Genomic DNA, 26,087 nt, shown 5'->3' on the forward strand with positions numbered 1-26,087 from the left:
CGTGGAGCGTCCCTACCTCCCTCCAGACAGTATTTGAAACGTCTCTGTGTTTGTCTAGGACGTGGAGCGTCCCTACCTCCCTCCAGACAGTATTTGAAACGTCTCTGTGTTTGTCTAGGACGTGGAGCGTCCCTACCTCCCTCCAGACAGTATATGAAACGTCTCTGTGTTTGTCTAGGACGTGGAGCGTCCCTACCTCCCTCCAGACAGTATTTGAAATGTTTCTGTGTTTGTCTAGGACGTGGAGCGTCCCTACCTCCCTCCAGACAGTATTTGAAACGTCTCTGTCTCTGTGTTAGTCTAGGACGTGGAGCGTCCCTACCTCCCTCCAGACAGTATTAGAAACGTCTCTGTGTTTGTCTAGGACGTGGAGCGTCCCTACCTCCCTCCAGGCAGTATTAGAAACGTCTCTGTGTTTGTGTTTGTCTAGGACGTGGATCGTCCCTACCTCCCTCCAGGCAGTATTTGAAACGTCTCTGTGTTAGTCTAGGACGTGGAGCGTCCCTACCTCCCTCCAGACAGTATTTGAAACGTCTCTGTGTTTGTGTTTGTCTAGGACGTGGAGCGTCCCTACCTCCCTCCAGACAGTATTTGAAACGTCTCTGTGTTTGTCTAGGACGTGGAGCGTCCCTACCTCCCTCCAGACAGTATTTGAAACGTCTCTGTGTTCGTCTAGGACATGGAGCGTCCCTACCTCCCTCCAGACAGTATTTGAAACGTCTCTGTGTTTGTCTAGGACGTGGAGCGTCCCTACCTCCCTCCAGACAGTATTTGAAACGTCTCTGTGTTTGTCTAGGACGTGGAGCGTCCCTACCTCCCTCCAGACAGTATTTGAAACGTCTCTGTGTTTGTCTAGGACGTGGAGCGTCCCTACCTCCCTCCAGACAGTATATGAAACGTCTCTGTGTTTGTCTAGGACGTGGAGCGTCCCTACCTCCCTCCAGACAGTATTTGAAACGTCTCTGTGTTTGTCTAGGACGTGGAGCGTCCCTACCTCCCTCCAGACAGTATTTGAAACGTCTCTGTGTTTGTCCAGGACGTGGAGCGTCCCTACCTCCCTCCAGACAGTATTTGAAACGTCTCTGTGTTTTTCTAGGACGTGGAGCGTCCCTACCTCCCTCCAGACAGTATTAGAAACGTCTCTGTGTTAGTCTAGGACGTGGAGCGTCCCTACCTCCCTCCAGACAGTATTTGAAACGTCTCTGTGTTTGTCTAGGACGTGGAGCGTCCCTACCTCCCTCCAGACAGTATTTGAAACGTCTCTGTGTTTGTCTAGGACGTGGAGCGTCCCTACCTCCCTCCAGACAGTATTAGAAACGTCTCTGTGTCTGTGTTTGTCTAGGACGTGGAGCGTCCCTACCTCCCTCCAGACAGTATTTGAAACGTCTCTGTGTTAGTCTTCGACGTGGAGCGTCCCTACCTCCCTCCAGACAGTATTTGAAACGTCTCTGTGTTTGTGTTTGTCTAGGACGTGGAGCGTCCCTACCTCCCTCCAGACAGTATTAGAAACGTCTCTGTGTTTGTGTTAGTCTAGGACGTGGAGCGTCCCTACCTCCCTCCAGACAGTATTAGAAACGTCTCTGTGTTTGTCTAGGACATGGAGCGTCCCTACCTCCCTCCAGACAGTATTTGAAACGTCTCTGTGTTTGTCTAGGACGTGGAGCGTCCCTACCTCCCTCCAGACAGTATTTGAAACATCTCTGTGTTTGTCTAGGACGTGGAGCGTCCCTACCTCCCTCCAGAAAGTATTTGAAACGTCTCTGTGTTTGTCTAGGACGTGGAGCGTCCCTACCTCCCTCCAGACAGTATTTGAAACGTCTCTGTGTTTGTCTAGGACGTGGAGCGTCCCTACCTCCCTCCAGACAGTATTTGAAACGTCTCTGTGTTAGTCTAGGACGTGGAGCGTCCCTACCTCCCTCCAGACAGTATTTGAAACGTCTCTGTGTTTGTCTAGGATGTGGAGCGTCCCTACCTCCCTCCAGACAGTATTTGAAACGTCTCTGTGTTTGTCTAGGACGTGGAGCGTCCCTACCTCCCTCCAGACAGTATTTGAAACGTCTCTGTGTTTGTCTAGGACGTGGAGCGTCCCTACCTCCCTCCAGACAGTATTTGAAACGTCTCTGTGTTTGTCTAGGACGTGGAGCGTCCCTACCTCCCTCCAGACAGTATTTGAAACGTCTCTGTGTTAGTCTAGGACGTGGAGCGTCCCTACCTCCCTCCAGACAGTATTTGAAACGTCTCTGTGTCTGTGTTTGTCTAGGACGTGGAGCGTCCCTACCTCCCTCCAGACAGTATTTGAAACGTCTCTGTGTTTGTCTAGGACGTGGAGCGTCCCTACCTCCCTCCAGACAGTATTTGAAACGTCTCTGTGTTCGTCTAGGACGTGGAGCGTCCCTACCTCCCTCCAGACAGTATTTGAAACGTCTCTGTGTTTGTGTTTGTCTAGGACGTGGAGCGTCCCTACCTCCCTCCAGACAGTATTTGAAACGTCTCTGTGTTTGTCTAGGACGTGGAGCGTCCCTACCTCCCTCCAGACAGTATTAGAAACTTCTCTGTCTCTGTGTTTGTCTAGGACGTGGAGCGTCCCTACCTCCCTCCAGGCAGTATTTGAAACGTCTCTGTGTTTGTGTTAGTCTAGGACGTGGAGCGTCCCTACCTCCCTCCAGACAGTATTTGAAACGTCTCTGTGTTCGTCTAGGACGTGGAGCGTCCCTACCTCCCTCCAGACAGTATTAGAAACGTCTCTGTGTTTGTGTTTGTCTAGGACGTGGAGCGTCCCTACCTCCCTCCAGACAGTATTTGAAACGTCTCTGTGTTCGTCTAGGACGTGGAGCGTCCCTACCTCCCTCCAGACAGTATTTGAAACGTCTCTGTGTTTGTCTAGGACGTGGAGCGTCCCTACCTCCCTCCAGACAGTATTTGAAACGTCTCTGTGTCTGTGTTTGTCTAGGACGTGGAGCGTCCCTACCTCCCTCCAGACAGTATTAGAAACGTCTCTGTGTTTGTGTTTGTCTAGGACGTGGAGCGTCCCTACCTCCCTCCAGACAGTATTAGAAACGTCTCTGTGTTAGTCTAGGACGTGGAGCGTCCCTACCTCCCTCTAGACAGTATTTGAAACGTCTCTGTGTTAGTCTAGGACGTGGAGCGTCCCTACCTCCCTCCAGACAGTATTTGAAACGTCTCTGTGTTTGTCTAGGACGTGGAGCGTCCCTACCTCCCTCCAGACAGTATTTGAAACGTCTCTGTGTTAGTCTAGGACGTGGAGCGTCCCTACCTCCCTCCAGACAGTATTTGAAACGTCTCTGTGTTTGTCTAGGACGTGGAGCGTCCCTACCTCCCTCCAGACAGTATTTGAAACGTCTCTGTGTTTGTCTAGGACGTGGAGCGTCCCTACCTCCCTCCAGACAGTATTTGAAACGTCTCTGTGTTAGTCTAGGACGTGGAGCGTCCCTACCTCCCTCCAGACAGTATTTGAAACGTCTCTGTGTTTGTGTTTGTCTAGGACGTGGAGCGTCCCTACCTCCCTCCAGACAGTATTTGAAACGTCTCTGTGTTTGTCTAGGACGTGGAGCGTCCCTACCTCCCTCCAGACAGTATTTGAAACGTCTCTGTGTTTGTCTAGGACGTGGAGCGTCCCTACCTCCCTCCAGACAGTATTTGAAACGTCTCTGTGTCTGTGTTTGTCTAGGACGTGGAGCGTCCCTACCTCCCTCCAGACAGTATTTGAAACGTCTCTGTGTTTGTCTAGGACGTGGAGCGTCCCTACCTCCCTCCAGACAGTATTTGAAACGTCTCTGTGTTTGTCTAGGACGTGGAGCGTCCCTACCTCCCTCCAGACAGTATTAGAAACGTCTCTGTGTCTGTGTTTGTCTAGGACGTGGAGCGTCCCTACCTCCCTCCAGACAGTATTTGAAACGTCTCTGTGTTCGTCTAGGACGTGGAGCGTCCCTACCTCCCTCCAGACAGTATTTGAAACGTCTCTGTGTTTGTCTAGGACGTGGAGCGTCCCTACCTCCCTCCAGACAGTATTTGAAACGTCTCTGTGTTTGTCTAGGACGTGGAGCGTCCCTACCTCCCTCCAGACAGTATTTGAAACGTCTCTGTGTTTGTCTAGGACGTGGAGCGTCCCTACCTCCCTCCAGACAGTATTTGAAACGTCTCTGTGTTTGTCTAGGACGTGGAGCGTCCCTACCTCCCTCCAGACAGTATTTGAAACGTCTCTGTGTTTGTCTAGGACGTGGAGCGTCCCTACCTCCCTCCAGACAGTATTTGAAACGTCTCTGTGTTTGTCTAGGACGTGGAGCGTCCCTACCTCCCTCCAGACAGTATTTGAAACGTCTCTGTGTTTGTCTAGGACGTGGAGCGTCCCTACCTCCCTCCAGACAGTATTTGAAACGTCTCTGTGTTTGTCTAGGACGTGGAGCGTCCCTACCTCCCTCCAGACAGTATTTGAAACGTCTCTGTGTTTGTCTAGGACGTGGAGCGTCCCTACCTCCCTCCAGACAGTATTTGAAACGTCTCTGTGTTTGTCTAGGACGTGGAGCGTCCCTACCTCCCTCCAGACAGTATTTGAAACGTCTCTGTGTTTGTCTAGGACGTGGAGCGTCCCTACCTCCCTCCAGACAGTATTTGAAACGTCTCTGTGTTTGTCTAGGACGTGGAGCGTCCCTACCTCCCTCCAGACAGTATTTGAAACGTCTCTGTGTTTGTGTTTGTCTAGGACGTGGAGCGTCCCTACCTCCCTCCAGACAGTATTTGAAACGTCTCTGTGTTTGTCTAGGACGTGGAGCGTCCCTACCTCCCTCCAGACAGTATTTGAAACGTCTCTGTGTTCTGTGTTTGTGTTTGTCTAGGACGTGGAGCGTCCCTACCTCCCTCCAGACAGTATTTGAAACGTCTCTGTGTTTGTCTAGGACGTGGAGCGTCCCTACCTCCCTCCAGACAGTATTTGAAACGTCTCTGTGTTTGTCTAGGACGTGGAGCGTCCCTACCTCCCTCCAGACAGTATTTGAAACGTCTCTGTGTTTGTCTAGGACGTGGAGCGTCCCTACCTCCCTCCAGACAGTATTAGAAACGTCTCTGTGTCTGTGTTTGTCTAGGACGTGGAGCGTCCCTACCTCCCTCCAGACAGTATTTGAAACGTCTCTGTGTTCGTCTAGGACATGGAGCGTCCCTACCTCCCTCCAGACAGTATTTGAAACGTCTCTGTGTTTGTCTAGGACGTGGAGCGTCCCTACCTCCCTCCAGACAGTATTTGAAACGTCTCTGTGTTTGTCTAGGACGTGGAGCGTCCCTACCTCCCTCCAGACAGTATTTGAAACGTCTCTGTGTTTGTCTAGGACGTGGAGCGTCCCTACCTCCCTCCAGACAGTATATGAAACGTCTCTGTGTTTGTCTAGGACGTGGAGCGTCCCTACCTCCCTCCAGACAGTATTTGAAACGTCTCTGTGTTTGTCTAGGACATGGAGCGTCCCTACCTCCCTCCAGACAGTATTTGAAACGTCTCTGTGTTTGTCTAGGACGTGGAGCGTCCCTACCTCCCTCCAGACAGTATTTGAAACGTCTCTGTGTTTGTCTAGGACGTGGAGCGTCCCTACCTCCCTCCAGACAGTATTTGAAACGTCTCTGTGTTTGTCTAGGACGTGGAGCGTCCCTACCTCCCTCCAGACAGTATATGAAACGTCTCTGTGTTTGTCTAGGACGTGGAGCGTCCCTACCTCCCTCCAGACAGTATTTGAAATGTTTCTGTGTTTGTCTAGGACGTGGAGCGTCCCTACCTCCCTCCAGACAGTATTTGAAACGTCTCTGTCTCTGTGTTAGTCTAGGACGTGGAGCGTCCCTACCTCCCTCCAGACAGTATTAGAAACGTCTCTGTGTTTGTCTAGGACGTGGAGCGTCCCTACCTCCCTCCAGACAGTATTAGAAACGTCTCTGTGTTTGTGTTTGTCTAGGACGTGGAGCGTCCCTACCTCCCTCCAGACAGTATTTGAAACGTCTCTGTGTTTGTCTAGGACGTGGAGCGTCCCTACCTCCCTCCAGACAGTATTTGAAACGTCTCTGTGTTTGTCTAGGACGTGGAGCGTCCCTACCTCCCTCCAGACAGTATTTGAAACGTCTCTGTGTTTGTCTAGGACGTGGAGCGTCCCTACCTCCCTCCAGACAGTATTTTGAAACGTCTCTGTGTTTGTCTAGGACGTGGAGCGTCCCTACCTCCCTCCAGACAGTATTAGAAACGTCTCTGTGTTGTCTAGGACGTGGAGCGTCCCTACCTCCCTCCAGACAGTATTTGAAACGTCTCTGTGTTTGTCTAGGACGTGGAGCGTCCCTACCTCCCTCCAGACAGTATTTGAAACGTCTCTGTGTTTGTCTAGGACGTGGAGCGTCCCTACCTCCCTCCAGACAGTATTTGAAACGTCTCTGTGTTTGTCTAGGACGTGGAGCGTCCCTACCTCCCTCCAGACAGTATTTGAAACGTCTCTGTGTTTGTCTAGGACGTGGAGCGTCCCTACCTCCCTCCAGACAGTATTTGAAACGTCTCTGTGTTAGTGTCTAGGACGTGGAGCGTCCCTACCTCCCTCCAGACAGTATTTGAAACGTCTCTGTGTTTGTCTAGGACGTGGAGCGTCCCTACCTCCCTCCAGACAGTATTTGAAACGTCTCTGTGTTTGTCTAGGACGTGGAGCGTCCCTACCTCCCTCCAGACAGTATTTGAAACGTCTCTGTGTTTGTCTAGGACGTGGAGCGTCCCTACCTCCCTCCAGACAGTATTTGAAACGTCTCTGTGTTTGTCTAGGACGTGGAGCGTCCCTACCTCCCTCCAGACAGTATTTAGAAAGCGTCCCTACCTCCCTCCAGACAGTATTTGAAACGTCTCTGTGTTTGTCTAGGACGTGGAGCGTCCCTACCTCCCTCCAGACAGTATTTGAAACGTCTCTGTGTTTGTCTAGGACGTGGAGCGTCCCTACCTCCCTCCAGACAGTATTTGAAACGTCTCTGTGTTTGTCTAGGACGTGGAGCGTCCCTACCTCCCTCCAGACAGTATTTGAAACGTCTCTGTGTTGTGTCTAGGACGTGGAGCGTCCCTACCTCCCTCCAGACAGTATTTGAAACGTCTCTGTGTTTGTCTAGGACGTGGAGCGTCCCTACCTCCCTCCAGACAGTATTTGAAACGTCTCTGTGTTTGTCTAGGACGTGGAGCGTCCCTACCTCCCTCCAGACAGTATTTGAAACGTCTCTGTGTCTGTGTTAGTCTAGGACGTGGAGCGTCCCTACCTCCCTCCAGACAGTATTTGAAACGTCTCTGTGTTTGAAACGTCTCTCCAGACAGTATTTGAAACGTCTCTGTGTTTGTCTAGGACGTGGAGCGTCCCTACCTCCCTCCAGACAGTATTTGAAACGTCTCTGTGTTAGTCTAGGACGTGGAGCGTCCCTACCTCCCTCCAGACAGTATTTGAAACGTCTCTGTGTTTGTCTAGGACGTGGAGCGTCCCTACCTCCCTCCAGACAGTATTTGAAACGTCTCTGTGTTTGTCTAGGACGTGGAGCGTCCCTACCTCCCTCCAGACAGTATTTGAAACGTCTCTGTGTTTGTCTAGGACGTGGAGCGTCCCTACCTCCCTCCAGACAGTATTTGAAACGTCTCTGTGTTTGTCTAGGACGTGGAGCGTCCCTACCTCCCTCCAGACAGTATTTGAAACGTCTCTGTGTTTGTCTAGGACGTGGAGCGTCCCTACCTCCCTCCAGACAGTATTTGAAACGTCTCTGTGTTAGTCTAGGACGTGGAGCGTCCCTACCTCCCTCCAGACAGTATTTGAAACGTCTCTGTGTTTGTCTAGGACGTGGAGCGTCCCTACCTCCCTCCAGACAGTATTTGAAACGTCTCTGTGTTTGTCTAGGACGTGGAGCGTCCCTACCTCCCTCCAGACAGTATTTGAAACGTCTCTGTGTTTGTCTAGGACGTGGAGCGTCCCTACCTCCCTCCAGACAGTATTTGAAACGTCTCTGTGTCTGTGTTTGTCTAGGACGTGGAGCGTCCCTACCTCCCTCCAGACAGTATTTGAAACGTCTCTGTGTTTGTCTAGGACGTGGAGCGTCCCTACCTCCCTCCAGACAGTATTTGAAACGTCTCTGTGTTTGTCTAGGACGTGGAGCGTCCCTACCTCCCTCCAGACAGTATTTGAAACGTCCCTACCTCTCTGTGTTTGTCTAGGACGTGGAGCGTCCCTACCTCCCTCCAGACAGTATTTGAAACGTCTCTGTGTTTGTCTAGGACGTGGAGCGTCCCTACCTCCCTCCAGACAGTATTTGAAACGTCTCTGTGTTTGTCTAGGACGTGGAGCGTCCCTACCTCCCTCCAGACAGTATTTGAAACGTCTCTGTGTTTGTCTAGGACGTGGAGCGTCCCTACCTCCCTCCAGACAGTATTTGAAACGTCTCTGTGTTTGTCTAGGACGTGGAGCGTCCCTACCTCCCTCCAGACAGTATTTGAAACGTCTCTGTGTTTGTCTAGGACGTGGAGCGTCCCTACCTCCCTCCAGACAGTATTTGAAACGTCTCTGTGTTTGTCTAGGACGTGGAGCGTCCCTACCTCCCTCCAGACAGTATTTGAAACGTCTCTGTGTTTGTCTAGGACGTGGAGCGTCCCTACCTCCCTCCAGACAGTATTTGAAACGTCTCTGTGTTTGTCTAGGACGTGGAGCGTCCCTACCTCCCTCCAGACAGTATTTGAAACGTCTCTGTGTTTGTCTAGGACGTGGAGCGTCCCTACCTCCCTCCAGACAGTATTTGAAACGTCTCTGTGTTTGTCTAGGACGTGGAGCGTCCCTACCTCCCTCCAGACAGTATTTGAAACGTCTCTGTGTTTGTCTAGGACGTGGAGCGTCCCTACCTCCCTCCAGACAGTATTTGAAACGTCTCTGTCTCTGTTTGTCTAGGACGTGGAGCGTCCCTACCTCCCTCCAGACAGTATTTGAAACGTCTCTGTGTTTGTCTAGGACGTGGAGCGTCCCTACCTCCCTCCAGACAGTATTGAAAGAAACGTCTCTGTGAAACGTCTCTGTGTTTGTCTAGGACGTGGAGCGTCCCTACCTCCCTCCAGACAGTATTTGAAACGTCTCTGTGTTTGTCTAGGACGTGGAGCGTCCCTACCTCCCTCCAGACAGTATTTGAAACGTCTCTGTGTTTGTCTAGGACGTGGAGCGTCCCTACCTCCCTCCAGACAGTATTTGAAACGTCTCTGTGTTTGTCTAGGACGTGGAGCGTCCCTACCTCCCTCCAGACAGTATTTGAAACGTCTCTGTGTTTGTCTAGGACGTGGAGCGTCCCTACCTCCCTCCAGACAGTATTTGAAACGTCTCTGTGTTTGTCTAGGACGTGGAGCGTCCCTACCTCCCTCCAGACAGTATTTGAAACGTCTCTGTGTTTGTCTAGGACGTGGAGCGTCCCTACCTCCCTCCAGACAGTATTTGAAACGTCTCTGTGTTTGTCTAGGACGTGGAGCGTCCCTACCTCCCTCCAGACAGTATTAGAAACGTCTCTGTGTCTGTGTTTGTCTAGGACGTGGAGCGTCCCTACCTCCCTCCAGACAGTATTTGAAACGTCTCTGTGTTTGTCTAGGACGTGGAGCGTCCCTACCTCCCTCCAGACAGTATTTGAAACGTCTCTGTGTTTGTCTAGGACGTGGAGCGTCCCTACCTCCCTCCAGACAGTATTTGAAACGTCTCTGTGTTTGTCTAGGACGTGGAGCGTCCCTACCTCCCTCCAGACAGTATTTGAAACGTCTCTGTGTTTGTCTAGGACGTGGAGCGTCCCTACCTCCCTCCAGACAGTATTTGAAACGTCTCTGTGTTTGTCTAGGACGTGGAGCGTCCCTACCTCCCTCCAGACAGTATTTGAAACGTCTCTGTGTTTGTCTAGGACGTGGAGCGTCCCTACCTCCCTCCAGACAGTATTTGAAACGTCTCTGTGTTTGTCTAGGACGTGGAGCGTCCCTACCTCCCTCCAGACAGTATTTGAAACGTCTCTGTGTTTGTCTAGGACGTGGAGCGTCCCTACCTCCCTCCAGACAGTATTTGAAACGTCTCTGTGTTTGTCTAGGACGTGGAGCGTCCCTACCTCCCTCCAGACAGTATTTGAAACGTCTCTGTGTTTGTCTAGGACGTGGAGCGTCCCTACCTCCCTCCAGACAGTATTTGAAACGTCTCTGTGTTTGTCTAGGACGTGGAGCGTCCCTACCTCCCTCCAGACAGTATTTGAAACGTCTCTGTCTCTGTGTTAGTCTAGGACGTGGAGCGTCCCTACCTCCCTCCAGACAGTATTGAAACGTCTCTGTGTTTGTCTAGGACGTGGAGCGTCCCTACCTCCCTCCAGGCAGTATTAGAAACGTCTCTGTGTTTGTGTTTGTCTAGGACGTGGATCGTCCCTACCTCCCTCCAGACAGTATTTGAAACGTCTCTGTGTTTGTCTAGGACGTGGAGCGTCCCTACCTCCCTCCAGACAGTATTTGAAACGTCTCTGTGTTTGTCTAGGACGTGGAGCGTCCCTACCTCCCTCCAGACAGTATATGAAACGTCTCTGTGTTTGTCTAGGACGTGGAGCGTCCCTACCTCCCTCCAGACAGTATTTGAAATGTTTCTGTGTTTGTCTAGGACGTGGAGCGTCCCTACCTCCCTCCAGACAGTATTTGAAACGTCTCTGTCTCTGTGTTAGTCTAGGACGTGGAGCGTCCCTACCTCCCTCCAGACAGTATTAGAAACGTCTCTGTGTTTGTCTAGGACGTGGAGCGTCCCTACCTCCCTCCAGGCAGTATTAGAAACGTCTCTGTGTTTGTGTTTGTCTAGGACGTGGATCGTCCCTACCTCCCTCCAGACAGTATTTGAAACGTCTCTGTGTTAGTCTAGGACGTGGAGCGTCCCTACCTCCCTCCAGACAGTATTTGAAACGTCTCTGTGTTTGTGTTTGTCTAGGACGTGGAGCGTCCCTACCTCCCTCCAGACAGTATTTGAAACGTCTCTGTGTTTGTCTAGGACGTGGAGCGTCCCTACCTCCCTCCAGACAGTATTTGAAACGTCTCTGTGTTTGTCTAGGACGTGGAGCGTCCCTACCTCCCTCCAGACAGTATTTGAAACGTCTCTGTGTTTGTCTAGGACGTGGAGCGTCCCTACCTCCCTCCAGACAGTATTTGAAACGTCTCTGTGTTTGTCTAGGACGTGGAGCGTCCCTACCTCCCTCCAGACAGTATTTGAAACGTCTCTGTGTTTGTCTAGGACGTGGAGCGTCCCTACCTCCCTCCAGACAGTATTAGAAACGTCTCTGTGTCTGTGTTTGTCTAGGACGTGGAGCGTCCCTACCTCCCTCCAGACAGTATTTGAAACGTCTCTGTGTTCGTCTAGGACATGGAGCGTCCCTACCTCCCTCCAGACAGTATTTGAAACGTCTCTGTGTTTGTCTAGGACGTGGAGCGTCCCTACCTCCCTCCAGACAGTATTTGAAACGTCTCTGTGTTTGTCTAGGACGTGGAGCGTCCCTACCTCCCTCCAGACAGTATTTGAAACGTCTCTGTGTTTGTCTAGGACGTGGAGCGTCCCTACCTCCCTCCAGACAGTATATGAAACGTCTCTGTGTTTGTCTAGGACGTGGAGCGTCCCTACCTCCCTCCAGACAGTATTTGAAACGTCTCTGTGTTTGTCTAGGACATGGAGCGTCCCTACCTCCCTCCAGACAGTATTTGAAACGTCTCTGTGTTTGTCTAGGACGTGGAGCGTCCCTACCTCCCTCCAGACAGTATTTGAAACGTCTCTGTGTTTGTCTAGGACGTGGAGCGTCCCTACCTCCCTCCAGACAGTATATGAAACGTCTCTGTGTTTGTCTAGGACGTGGAGCGTCCCTACCTCCCTCCAGACAGTATTTGACAATGTTTCTGTGTTTGTCTAGGACGTGGAGCGTCCCTACCTCCCTCCAGACAGTATTTGAAACGTCTCTGTCTCTGTGTTAGTCTAGGACGTGGAGCGTCCCTACCTCCCTCCAGACAGTATTAGAAACGTCTCTGTGTTTGTCTAGGACGTGGAGCGTCCCTACCTCCCTCCAGGCAGTATTAGAAACGTCTCTGTGTTTGTGTTTGTCTAGGACGTGGATCGTCCCTACCTCCCTCCAGACAGTATTTGAAACGTCTCTGTGTTTGTCTAGGACGTGGAGCGTCCCTACCTCCCTCCAGACAGTATTTGAAACGTCTCTGTGTTTGTCTAGGACGTGGAGCGTCCCTACCTCCCTCCAGACAGTATTTGAAACGTCTCTGTGTTTGTGTTAGTCTAGGACGTGGAGCGTCCCTACCTCCCTCCAGACAGTATATGAAACGTCTCTGTCTCTGTGTTTGTCTAGGACGTGGAGCGTCCCTACCTCCCTCCAGACAGTATTAGAAACGTCTCTGTGTTAGTCTAGGACGTGGAGCGTCCCTACCTCCCTCTAGACAGTATTTGAAACGTCTCTGTGTTAGTCTAGGACGTGGAGCGTCCCTACCTCCCTCCAGACAGTATTTGAAACGTGTCTGTGTTTGTCTAGGACGTGGAGCGTCCCTACCTCCCTCCAGACAGTATTTGAAACGTCTCTGTGTTTGTCTAGGACGTGGAGCGTCCCTACCTCCCTCCAGACAGTATTTGAAACGTCTCTGTGTTTGTCTAGGACGTGGAGCGTCCCTACCTCCCTCCAGACAGTATTAGAAACGTCTCTGTGTCTGTGTTAGTGTAGGACGTGGAGCGTCCCTACCTCCCTCCAGACAGTATTTGAAACGTCTCTGTGTTTGTCTAGGACGTGGAGCGTCCCTACCTCCCTCCAGACAGTATTTGAAACGTCTCTGTCTCTGTGTTAGTCTAGGACGTGGAGCGTCCCTACCTCCCTCCAGACAGTATTAGAAACGTCTCTGTGTTTGTCTAGGACGTGGAGCGTCCCTACCTCCCTCCAGGCAGTATTAGAAACGTCTCTGTGTTTGTGTTTGTCTAGGACGTGGATCGTCCCTACCTCCCTCCAGACAGTATTTGAAACGTCTCTGTGTTTGTCTAGGACGTGGAGCGTCCCTACCTCCCTCCAGACAGTATTTGAAACGTCTCTGTGTTTGTCTAGGACGTGGAGCGTCCCTACCTCCCTCCAGACAGTATTAGAAACGTCTCTGTGTCTGTGTTAGTGTAGGACGTGGAGCGTCCCTACCTCCCTCCAGACAGTATTTGAAACGTCTCTGTGTTTGTCTAGGACGTGGAGCGTCCCTACCTCCCTCCAGACAGTATTTGAAACGTCTCTGTGTTTGTCTAGGACGTGGAGCGGGGTCGTGTGGAGGTTTTCTACGCCGCCGCCGTTGACCTCCCTGACCTCCCTTTCTCTGTGACCGGGAACCAAGACATCTTCAGGAAGTATGACATCACACAAGACTCCGTGCTGCTAGTCCGACAGGTTAGTCAGAGACAGAGGTCGTGTCTGTCTGTCTGTCTGTCTGTCTGTCTGTCTGTCTGTCTGTCTGTCTGTCTGTCTGGTCTGGTCTGGTCTGGTCTTGTCTGGTCTACCCTACCCTACCCATGTACAGGTATTGAAGGTAACCTGTGTGTGTAGTCTACCCCTGTACAGGTATTGAAGGTAACCAGTCAGATGACTAAAGAGGATCTCATCTCCTTCATCACCGTTCATCAACTGGAGCTGGTTACTGAATACAACGGACAGGTACACACACACACTCACATAAAATACACTCACATAAAATACACTCACATAAAATACACACTCATACATACACACACATGCCCAGACGCATGTGTAGCAGATGGAGATATGTAAAGTCATTCCTCAGCATGAAATGTCTCCACTAGCCAGCTTTAAATTGTCTCCACTAGCTAGCTTTAAAATGTCTCAACTAGCTAGCTTTAAAAATGTCTCAGGTAGCTAGCTTTAAAATGTCTCCACTAGCTAGCTTTAAAATGTCTCCACTAGCTAGCTTTAAAATGTCTCCACTAGCTAGCTTTAAAATGTCTCCACTAGCTAGCTTTAAAATGTCTCCACTAGCTAGCTTTAAAATGGCTCAACTAGCTAGCTTTAAAATGTATCCACTAGCTAGCTTTAAAATGTCTCCACTAGCTAGCTTTAAACTGTCTCCACTAGCTAGCTTTAAAATGTCTCCACTAGCTAGCTTTAAAAAGTCTCCACTAGCTAGCTTTAAAATGTCTCCACTAGCTAGCTTTAAAATGTCTCCACTAGCTAGCTTTAAAATGTCTCAACTAGCTAGCTTTAAAATGTCTCCATTAGCTAGCTTTAAAATGTCTTAACTAGCTAGCTTTAAAATGTCTCCACTAGCTAGCTTTAAAATGTCTCCACTAGCTAGCTTTAAAATGTCTCCACTAGCTAGGTTTAAAAAGTCTCCACTAGCTAGCTTTAAAATGTCTCCAATAGCTAGCTTTAAAATGTCTCCACTAGCTAGCTTTAAAATGTCTCCACTAGCTAGCTTTACAATGTCTCCACTAGCTAGCTTTAAAATGTCTCCACTAGCTAGCTTTACAATGTCTCCACTAGCTAGCTTTAAAATGTCTCCACTAGCTAGCTTTATAATGTCTCCACTAGCTAGCTTTAAAATGTCTCCACTAGCTAGCTTTACAATGTCTCCACTAGCTAGCTTTAAAATGTCTCCACTAGCTATCTTTAAAATGTATCCACTAGCTAGCTTTACAATGTCTCCCCTAGCTAGCTTTAAAATGTCTCCACTAGCTAGCTTTAAAATGTCTCCACTAGCTAGCTTTAAATTGTCACCACTAGCTAGCTTTACAATGTCTCCACTAGCTAGCTTTAAAATGTCTCCACTAGCTAGCTTTAAAACGTCTCCGCTAGCTTTAAAATGTCTCCACTAGCTAGCTTTAAAATGTATCCACTAGCTAGCTTTACAATGTCTCCACTAGCTGGCTTTAAAATGTCTCCACTAGCTAGCTTTAAAATGTCTCCACTAGCTAGCTTTAAAATGTATCCACTAGCTAGCTTTAAAATGTCTCCACTAGCTAGCTTTAAAATGTCTCCACTAGCTAGCTTTACAATTTCTCCACTAGCTAGCTTTACAATGTCTCCACTAGCTAGCTTTAAAATGTCTCCACTAGCTAGCTTTAAAATGTCTCCTCTAGCTAGCTTTAAAATGTCTCCACTAGCTAGCTTTAAAATGTCTCCACTAGCTAGCTTTAAAATGTCTCCACTAGCTAGCTTTAAAATGTCTCCACTAGCTAGCTTTAAAATGTCTCCGCTAGCTTTAAATTGTCACCACTAGCTAGCTTTAAAATGTCTCAACTAGCTAGCTTTAAAATGTCTCCACTAGCTAGCTTTAAAATGTCTCCACTAGCTAGCTTTAAAATGTCTCCACTAGCTAGCTTTAAAATGTCTCCACTAGCTAGCTTTAAAATGTCTCCACTAGCTAGCTTTAAAATGTCTCCACTAGCTAGCTTTAAAACGTCTCCGCTAGCTTTAAAATGTCTCCACTAGCTAGCTTTAAAATGTATCCACTAGCTAGCTTTACAATGTCTCCACTAGCTGGCTTTAAAATGTCTCCACTAGCTAGCTTTAAAATGTCTCCACTAGCTAGCTTTAAAATGTATCCACTAGCTAGCTTTAAAATGTCTCCACTAGCTAGCTTTAAAATGTCTCCACTAGCTAGCTTTACAATTTCTCCACTAGCTAGCTTTACAATGTCTCCACTAGCTAGCTTTAAAATGTCTCCACTAGCTAGCTTTAAAATGTATCCACTAGCTAGCTTTACAATGTCTCCACTAGCTGGCTTTAAAATGTCTCCACTAGCTAGCTTTAAAATGTCTCCACTAGCTAGCTTTAAAATGTATCCACTAGCTAGCTTTAAAATGTCTCCACTAGCTAGCTTTAAAATGTCTCCACTAGCTAGCTTTACAATTTCTCCACTAGCTAGCTTTACAATGTCTCCACTAGCTAGCTTTAAAATGTCTCCACTAGCTAGCTTTAAAATGTCTCCTCTAGCTAGCTTTAAAATGTCTCCACTAGCTAGCTTTAAAATGTCTCCACTAGCTAGCTTTAAAATGTCTCCACTAGCTAGCTTTAAAATGTCTCCACTAGCTAGCTTTAAAATGTCTCCGCTAGCTTTAAATTGTCACCACTAGCTAGCTTTAAAATGTCTCAACTAGCTAGCTTTACAATTTCTCCACTAGCTAGCTTTACAATGTCTCCACTAGCTAGCTTTAAAATGTCTCCACTAGCTAGCTTTAAAATGTCTCCTCTAGCTAGCTTTAAAATGTCTCCACTAGCTAGCTTTAAAATGTCTCCACTAGCTAGCTTTAAAATGTCTCCACTAGCTAGCTTTAAAATGTCTCCACTAGCTAGCTTTAAAATGTCTCCGCTAGCTTTAAATTGTCACCACTAGCTAGCTTTAAAATGTCTCAACTAGCTAGCTTTAAAATGTCTCCACTAGCTAGCTTTAAAATGTCTCCACTAGCTAGCTTTAAAATGTCTCCACTAGCTAGCTTTAAAATGTCTCCACTAGCTAGCTTTAAAATGTCTCCACTAGCTAGCTTTAAAATGTCTCCACTAGCTAGCTTTAAAACGTCTCCGCTAGCTTTAAAATGTCTCCACTAGCTAGCTTTAAAATGTATCCACTAGCTAGCTTTACAATGTCTCCACTAGCTGGCTTTAAAATGTCTCCACTAGCTAGCTTTAAAATGTCTCCACTAGCTAGCTTTAAAATGTATCCACTAGCTAGCTTTAAAATGTCTCCACTAGCTAGCTTTAAAATGTCTCCACTAGCTAGCTTTAAAATGTCTCCACTAGCTAGCTTTAAAATGTCTCCACTAGCTAGCTTTAAAATGTCTCCACTAGCTAGCTTTAAAACGTCTCCGCTAGCTTTAAAATGTCTCCACTAGCTAGCTTTAAAATGTATCCACTAGCTAGCTTTACAATGTCTCCACTAGCTGGCTTTAAAATGTCTCCACTAGCTAGCTTTAAAATGTCTCCACTAGCTAGCTTTAAAATGTATCCACTAGCTAGCTTTAAAATGTCTCCACTAGCTAGCTTTAAAATGTCTCCACTAGCTAGCTTTACAATTTCTCCACTAACTAGCTTTACAATGTCTCCACTAGCTAGCTTTAAAATGTCTCCACTAGCTAGCTTTAAAATGTATCCACTAGCTAGCTTTACAATGTCTCCACTAGCTGGCTTTAAAATGTCTCCACTAGCTAGCTTTAAAATGTCTCCACTAGCTAGCTTTAAAATGTATCCACTAGCTAGCTTTAAAATGTCTCCACTAGCTAGCTTTAAAATGTCTCCACTAGCTAGCTTTACAATTTCTCCACTAGCTAGCTTTACAATGTCTCCACTAGCTAGCTTTAAAATGTCTCCACTAGCTAGCTTTAAAATGTCTCCTCTAGCTAGCTTTAAAATGTCTCCACTAGCTAGCTTTAAAATGTCTCCACTAGCTAGCTTTAAAATGTCTCCACTAGCTAGCTTTAAAATGTCTCCACTAGCTAGCTTTAAAATGTCTCCGCTAGCTTTAAATTGTCACCACTAGCTAGCTTTAAAATGTCTCAACTAGCTAGCTTTAAAATGTCTCCACTAGCTAGCTTTAAAATGTCTCCACTAGCTAGCTTTAAAATGTCTCCACTAGCTAGCTTTAAAATGTCTCCACTAGCTAGCTTTAAAATGTCTCCACTAGCTAGCTTTAAAATGTCTCCACTAGCTAGCTTTACAATGTCTCCACTAGCTAGCTTTAAAATGTCTCCACTAGCTAGCTTTACAATGTCTCCACTAGCTAGCTTTAAAATGTCTCCACTAGCTAGCTTTATAATGTCTCCACTAGCTAGCTTTAAAATGTCTCCACTAGCTAGCTTTACAATGTCTCCACTAGCTAGCTTTAAAATGTCTCCACTAGCTATCTTTAAAATGTATCCACTAGCTAGCTTTACAATGTCTCCCCTAGCTAGCTTTAAAATGTCTCCACTAGCTAGCTTTAAAATGTCTCCACTAGCTAGCTTTAAATTGTCACCACTAGCTAGCTTTACAATGTCTCCACTAGCTAGCTTTAAAATGTCTCCACTAGCTAGCTTTAAAACGTCTCCGCTAGCTTTAAAATGTCTCCACTAGCTAGCTTTAAAATGTATCCACTAGCTAGCTTTACAATGTCTCCACTAGCTGGCTTTAAAATGTCTCCACTAGCTAGCTTTACAATTTCTCCACTAGCTAGCTTTACAATGTCTCCACTAGCTAGCTTTAAAATGTCTCCACTAGCTAGCTTTAAAATGTATCCACTAGCTAGCTTTACAATGTCTCCACTAGCTGGCTTTAAAATGTCTCCACTAGCTAGCTTTAAAATGTCTCCACTAGCTAGCTTTAAAATGTATCCACTAGCTAGCTTTAAAATGTCTCCACTAGCTAGCTTTAAAATGTCTCCACTAGCTAGCTTTACAATTTCTCCACTAGCTAGCTTTACAATGTCTCCACTAGCTAGCTTTAAAATGTCTCCACTAGCTAGCTTTAAAATGTCTCCACTAGCTAGCTTTAAAATGTCTCCACTAGCTAGCTTTAAAACGTCTCCGCTAGCTTTAAAATGTCTCCACTAGCTAGCTTTAAAATGTATCCACTAGCTAGCTTTACAATGTCTCCACTAGCTGGCTTTAAAATGTCTCCACTAGCTAGCTTTAAAATGTCTCCACTAGCTAGCTTTAAAATGTATCCACTAGCTAGCTTTAAAATGTCTCCACTAGCTAGCTTTAAAATGTCTCCACTAGCTAGCTTTACAATTTCTCCACTAACTAGCTTTACAATGTCTCCACTAGCTAGCTTTAAAATGTCTCCACTAGCTAGCTTTAAAATGTATCCACTAGCTAGCTTTACAATGTCTCCACTAGCTGGCTTTAAAATGTCTCCACTAGCTAGCTTTAAAATGTCTCCACTAGCTAGCTTTAAAATGTATCCACTAGCTAGCTTTAAAATGTCTCCACTAGCTAGCTTTAAAATGTCTCCACTAGCTAGCTTTACAATTTCTCCACTAGCTAGCTTTACAATGTCTCCACTAGCTAGCTTTAAAATGTCTCCACTAGCTAGCTTTAAAATGTCTCCTCTAGCTAGCTTTAAAATGTCTCCACTAGCTAGCTTTAAAATGTCTCCACTAGCTAGCTTTAAAATGTCTCCACTAGCTAGCTTTAAAATGTCTCCACTAGCTAGCTTTAAAATGTCTCCGCTAGCTTTAAATTGTCACCACTAGCTAGCTTTAAAATGTCTCAACTAGCTAGCTTTAAAATGTCTCCACTAGCTAGCTTTAAAATGTCTCCACTAGCTAGCTTTAAAATGTCTCCACTAGCTAGCTTTAAAATGTCTCCACTAGCTAGCTTTAAAATGTCTCCACTAGCTAGCTTTAAAATGTCTCCACTAGCTAGCTTTACAATGTCTCCACTAGCTAGCTTTAAAATGTCTCCACTAGCTAGCTTTACAATGTCTCCACTAGCTAGCTTTAAAATGTCTCCACTAGCTAGCTTTATAATGTCTCCACTAGCTAGCTTTAAAATGTCTCCACTAGCTAGCTTTACAATGTCTCCACTAGCTAGCTTTAAAATGTCTCCACTAGCTATCTTTAAAATGTATCCACTAGCTAGCTTTACAATGTCTCCCCTAGCTAGCTTTAAAATGTCTCCACTAGCTAGCTTTAAAATGTCTCCACTAGCTAGCTTTAAATTGTCACCACTAGCTAGCTTTACAATGTCTCCACTAGCTAGCTTTAAAATGTCTCCACTAGCTAGCTTTAAAACGTCTCCGCTAGCTTTAAAATGTCTCCACTAGCTAGCTTTAAAATGTATCCACTAGCTAGCTTTACAATGTCTCCACTAGCTGGCTTTAAAATGTCTCCACTAGCTAGCTTTACAATTTCTCCACTAGCTAGCTTTACAATGTCTCCACTAGCTAGCTTTAAAATGTCTCCACTAGCTAGCTTTAAAATGTATCCACTAGCTAGCTTTACAATGTCTCCACTAGCTGGCTTTAAAATGTCTCCACTAGCTAGCTTTAAAATGTCTCCACTAGCTAGCTTTAAAATGTATCCACTAGCTAGCTTTAAAATGTCTCCACTAGCTAGCTTTAAAATGTCTCCACTAGCTAGCTTTACAATTTCTCCACTAGCTAGCTTTACAATGTCTCCACTAGCTAGCTTTAAAATGTCTCCACTAGCTAGCTTTAAAATGTCTCCTCTAGCTAGCTTTAAAATGTCTCCACTAGCTAGCTTTAAAATGTCTCCACTAGCTAGCTTTAAAATGTCTCCACTAGCTAGCTTTAAAATGTCTCCACTAGCTAGCTTTAAAATGTCTCCGCTAGCTTTAAATTGTCACCACTAGCTAGCTTTAAAATGTCTCAACTAGCTAGCTTTAAAATGTCTCCACTAGCTAGCTTTAAAATGTCTCCACTAGCTAGCTTTAAAATGTCTCCACTAGCTAGCTTTAAAATGTCTCCACTAGCTAGCTTTAAAATGTCTCCACTAGCTAGCTTTAAAATGTCTCCACTAGCTAGCTTTACAATGTCTCCACTAGCTAGCTTTAAAATGTCTCCACTAGCTAGCTTTACAATGTCTCCACTAGCTAGCTTTAAAATGTCTCCACTAGCTAGCTTTATAATGTCTCCACTAGCTAGCTTTAAAATGTCTCCACTAGCTAGCTTTACAATGTCTCCACTAGCTAGCTTTAAAATGTCTCCACTAGCTATCTTTAAAATGTATCCACTAGCTAGCTTTACAATGTCTCCCCTAGCTAGCTTTAAAATGTCTCCACTAGCTAGCTTTAAAATGTCTCCACTAGCTAGCTTTAAATTGTCACCACTAGCTAGCTTTACAATGTCTCCACTAGCTAGCTTTAAAATGTCTCCACTAGCTAGCTTTAAAACGTCTCCGCTAGCTTTAAAATGTCTCCACTAGCTAGCTTTAAAATGTATCCACTAGCTAGCTTTACAATGTCTCCACTAGCTGGCTTTAAAATGTCTCCACTAGCTAGCTTTAAAATGTCTCCACTAGCTAGCTTTAAAATGTATCCACTAGCTAGCTTTAAAATGTCTCCACTAGCTAGCTTTAAAATGTCTCCACTAGCTAGCTTTACAATTTCTCCACTAGCTAGCTTTACAATGTCTCCACTAGCTAGCTTTAAAATGTCTCCACTAGCTAGCTTTAAAATGTCTCCTCTAGCTAGCTTTAAAATGTCTCCACTAGCTAGCTTTAAAATGTCTCCACTAGCTAGCTTTAAAATGTCTCCACTAGCTAGCTTTAAAATGTCTCCACTAGCTAGCTTTAAAATGTCTCTGCTAGCTTTAAATTGTCACCACTAGCTAGCTTTAAAATGTCTCAACTAGCTAGCTTTAAAATGTCTCCACTAGCTAGCTTTAAAATGTCTCCACTAGCTAGCTTTAAAATGTCTCCACTAGCTAGCTTTAAAATGTCTCCACTAGCTAGCTTTAAAATGTCTCCACTAGCTAGCTTTAAAATGTATCCACTAGCTAGCTTTACAATGTCTCCACTAGCTGGCTTTAAAATGTCTCCACTAGCTAGCTTTAAAATGTCTCCACTAGCTAGCTTTAAAATGTATCCACTAGCTAGCTTTAAAATGTCTCCACTAGCTAGCTTTAAAATGTCTCCACTAGCTAGCTTTACAATTTCTCCACTAGCTAGCTTTACAATGTCTCCACTAGCTAGCTTTAAAATGTCTCCACTAGCTAGCTTTAAAATGTCTCCTCTAGCTAGCTTTAAAATGTCTCCACTAGCTAGCTTTAAAATGTCTCCACTAGCTAGCTTTAAAATGTCTCCACTAGCTAGCTTTAAAATGTCTCCACTAGCTAGCTTTAAAATGTCTCCGCTAGCTTTAAATTGTCACCACTAGCTAGCTTTAAAATGTCTCAACTAGCTAGCTTTAAAATGTCTCCACTAGCTAGCTTTAAAATGTCTCCACTAGCTAGCTTTAAAATGTCTCCACTAGCTAGCTTTAAAATGTCTCCACTAGCTAGCTTTAAAATGTCTTAACTAGCTAGCTTTAAAATGTCTCCACTAGCTAGCTTTAAAATGTCTTAACTAGCTAGCTTTAAAATGTCTCCACTAGCTATCTTTAAAATGTATCCACTAGCTAGCTTTACAATGTCTCCACTAGCTAGCTTTAAAATGTCTCCACTAGCTAGCTTTAAAATGTCTCCACTAGCTAGCTTTAAAATGTCTCCACTAGCTAGCTTTAAAATGTCTCCACTAGCTAGCTTTAAAATGTCTCCACTAGCTAGCTTTAAAATGTCTCCACTAGCTAGCTTTACAATGTCTCCACTAGCTAGCTTTACAATGTCTCCACTAGCTAGCTTTAAATGTCTCCACTAGCTAGCTTTCAAATGTCTCCTCTAGCTAGCTTTCAAATGTCTCCACTAGCTAGCTTTCAAATGTCTCCACTAGCTAGCTTTACAATGTCTCCACTAGCTAGCTTTAAAATGTCTCCACTAGCTAGCTTTAAAATCCTCCACTAGCTAGCTTTAAAATGTCTCCACTAGCTAGCTTTAAAATGTCTCCACTAGCTAGCTTTAAAATGTCTCCACTAGCTAGCTTTAAAATGTCTCCACTAGCTAGCTTTACAATGTCTCCACTAGCTAGCTTTACAATGTCTCCACTAGCTAGCTTTAAAATGTCTCCACTAGCTAGCTTTACAATGTCTCCACTAGCTAGCTTTACAATGTCTCCACTAGCTAGCTTTACAATGTCTCCACTAGCTAGCTTTACAATGTCTCCACTAGCTAGCTTTAAATGTCTCCACTAGCTAGCTTTCAAATGTCTCCACTAGCTAGCTTTACAATGTCTCCACTAGCTAGCTTTAAATGTCTCCACTAGCTAGCTTTAAAATGTCTCCACTAGCTAGCTTTAAAATGTCTCCACTAGACAGGAGAGTGTCAAACTGATTAGGGACAGAGGGGCAGCACAGCTGGTTATTATCTCTAACTCTCTCACACTCTAACATTACACATACAGAAGTTTCAAAACAATAAAGACATTACAAATGTCAAATATATATACAGTGTTTTAACAATGTACAAATGGTTAAAGTACACAAGGGAAAATAAATAAGCATAAATATGGGTTGTATTTATTATGGTGTTTGTTCTTCACTGGTTGCCCTTTTCTCGTGGCAACAGGTCACACATCTTGCTGCTGTGATGGCAGACGGTGGTATTTCACCCAGTAGATATGGGAGTTTTGGAATTCTATGTGGATCTGTATAATCTGAGGGAAATATGTGTCTCTAATATGGTCATACATTGGGCAGGAGGTTAGGAAGTGCAGCTCAGTTTCCACCTCATGTTGTGGGCAGTGAGCACATAGTCTGTCTTCTCTTGAGAGCCATGTCTGCCTACGGCGGCCTTTCTCAATAGCAAGGCTATGCTCACTGAGTCTGTACATAGTCAAAGCTTTCCTTAAGGTTGGGTCAGTCACAGTGGACAGGTATTCTGCCACTGTGTTCATTCTAGTTTGCTCTGTTTTTTTGTTAATTCTTTCCAATGGGTCAAGTAATTATCTTTTTGTTTTCTCATGATTTGGTTGGGTCTAATTGTGCTGCTGTCCTGGGGCTCTGTGGGGTCTGCTTGTGAACAGAGCCCCAGGACCAGCTTGCTTAGGGGACTCTTCTCCAGGTTCATCTCTCTGTAGGTGATGGCTTTGTTATGGAAGGTTTGGGAATCGCTTCCTTTTGGTTGTAGAATTTAACTGCTCTTTTCTGGATTTTGATAAATAGTGGGTATCGGCCTAATTCTGCTCTGCATGCATTATTTGGTGTTCCTCTCTCTCTCTCTCTCTCTCTCTCTCTCTCTCTCTCTCTCTCTCTCTCTCTCTCTCTCTCTCTCTCTCTCTCTCTCTATCTCCCTCCCTCCAGACAGCCAGCCGTATCCTCTCCTCTCCAGTGTTAAATCACGCCATTCTGTTTGTCAATAAGACTGATGAACGGTTTCAGACGGTCTACTCTGACTTCCAGGCTGCTGCTGCCCCCTACAGGGGAAAGGTAGGTACTACAACACAACTACTATAATACACACTGCTGCTGCCCCCTACAGGGGAACTATAGGTACTACAACACAACTACTATAATACACAGGGGAACTATAGGTACTACAACACAACTACTATAATACACAGGGGAACTATAGGTACTACAACACAACTACTATAATACACAGGGGAACTATAGGTACTACAACACAACTACTATAATACACAGGGGAACTATAGGTACTACAACACAACTACTATAATACACAGGGGAACTATAGGTACTACAACACAACTACTATAATACACAGGGGAACTATAGGTACTACAACACAACTACTATAATACACAGGGGAACTATAGGTACTACAACACAACTACTATAATACACAGGGGAACTATAGGTACTACAACACAACTACTATAATACACAGGGGAACTATAGGTACTACAACACAACTACTATAATACACAGGGGAACTATAGGTACTACAACACAACTACTATAATACACAGGGGAACTATAGGTACTACAACACAACTACTATAATACACAGGGGAACGATAGGTACTACAACACAACTACTATAATACACAGGGGAACTATAGGTACTACAACACAACTACTATAATACACAGGGGAACTATAGGTACTACAACACAACTACTATAATACACAGGGGAACTATAGGTACTACAACACAACTACTATAATACACAGGGGAACTATAGGTACTACAACACAACTACTATAATACACAGGGGAACTATAGGTACTACAACACAACTACTATAATACACAGGGGAACTATAGGTACTACAACACAACTACTATAATACACAGGGGAACTATAGGTACTACAACACAACTACTATAATACACAGGGGAACTATAGGTACTACAACACAACTACTATAATACACAGGGGAACTATAGGTACTACAACACAACTACTATAATACACAGGGGAACGATAGGTACTACAACACAACTACTATAATACACAGGGGAACTATAGGTACTACAACACAACTACTATAATACACAGGGGAACTATAGGTACTACAACACAACTACTATAATACACAGGGGAACTATAGGTACTACAACACAACTACTATAATACACAGGGGAACTATAGGTACTACAACACAACTACTATAATACACAGGGGAACTATAGGTACTACAACACAACTACTATAATACACAGGGGAACTATAGGTACTACAACACAACTACTATAATACACAGGGGAACTATAGGTACTACAACACAACTACTATAATACACAGGGGAACTATAGGTACTACAACACAACTACTATAATACACAGGGGAACTATAGGTACTACAACACAACTACTATAATACACAGGGGAACTATAGATACTACAACACAACTACTATAATACACAGGGGAACGATAGGTACTACAACACAACTACTATAATACACAGGGGAACTATAGGTACTACAACACAACAACTATAATACACAGGGGAACTATAGGTACTACAACACAACTACTATAATACACAGGGGAACTATAGGTACTACAACACAACTACTATAATACACAGGGGAACTATAGGTACTACAACACAACTACTATAATACACAGGGGAACTATAGGTACTACAACACAACTACTATAATACACAGGGGAACGACAGGTACTACAACACAACTACTATAATACACAGGGGAACTATAGGTACTACAACACAACTACTATAATACACAGGGGAACGACAGGTACTACAACACAACAACTATAATAGTCCCTCCACCTCCTCCCTCCCCTCTCCGTCCCTCCACCTCCTCCCTCCCCTCTCCGTCCCTCCACCTCCTCCCTCCCCTCTCCGTCCCTCCATCTCCTCCCTACCACCCTACCTCCCTAACCTCAACTCCCCTCCATCTCTTCCCTACCTCCCTCCCCTCTCCGTCCCTCCATCTCCTCCCTACCTCCCTCCCCTCTCCGTCCCTCCAACTCCTCCCTACCTCCCTCCCCTCTCCGTCCCTCCACCTCCTCCCTAACCTCTCCGTCCCTCCCTACCTCCCTACCTCCCTCCCCTCTCCGTCCC

General features: G+C 45.6%; 1 protein-coding gene across 1 annotated transcript in view; it reads left to right on the top strand.

Moving 5' to 3' along the window:
* Positions 1 to 26,087, top strand: part of LOC139370024 (protein disulfide-isomerase-like) — a 60,088-nt gene that overhangs the window by 22,707 nt on the left and 11,294 nt on the right. The window contains exons 4-6 of the mRNA XM_071109317.1: positions 13,300 to 13,437; positions 13,594 to 13,701; positions 23,889 to 24,014. Of these exons, the coding sequence (XP_070965418.1) occupies positions 13,300 to 13,437; positions 13,594 to 13,701; positions 23,889 to 24,014 (372 nt within the window). The remainder of the gene's footprint in view (positions 1 to 13,299; positions 13,438 to 13,593; positions 13,702 to 23,888; positions 24,015 to 26,087) is intronic.

The sequence above is a fragment of the Oncorhynchus clarkii genome, chromosome 17, assembly GCF_045791955.1.
Source record: "Oncorhynchus clarkii lewisi isolate Uvic-CL-2024 chromosome 17, UVic_Ocla_1.0, whole genome shotgun sequence".
In the NCBI taxonomy this organism is placed as follows: domain Eukaryota; kingdom Metazoa; phylum Chordata; class Actinopteri; order Salmoniformes; family Salmonidae; genus Oncorhynchus; species Oncorhynchus clarkii.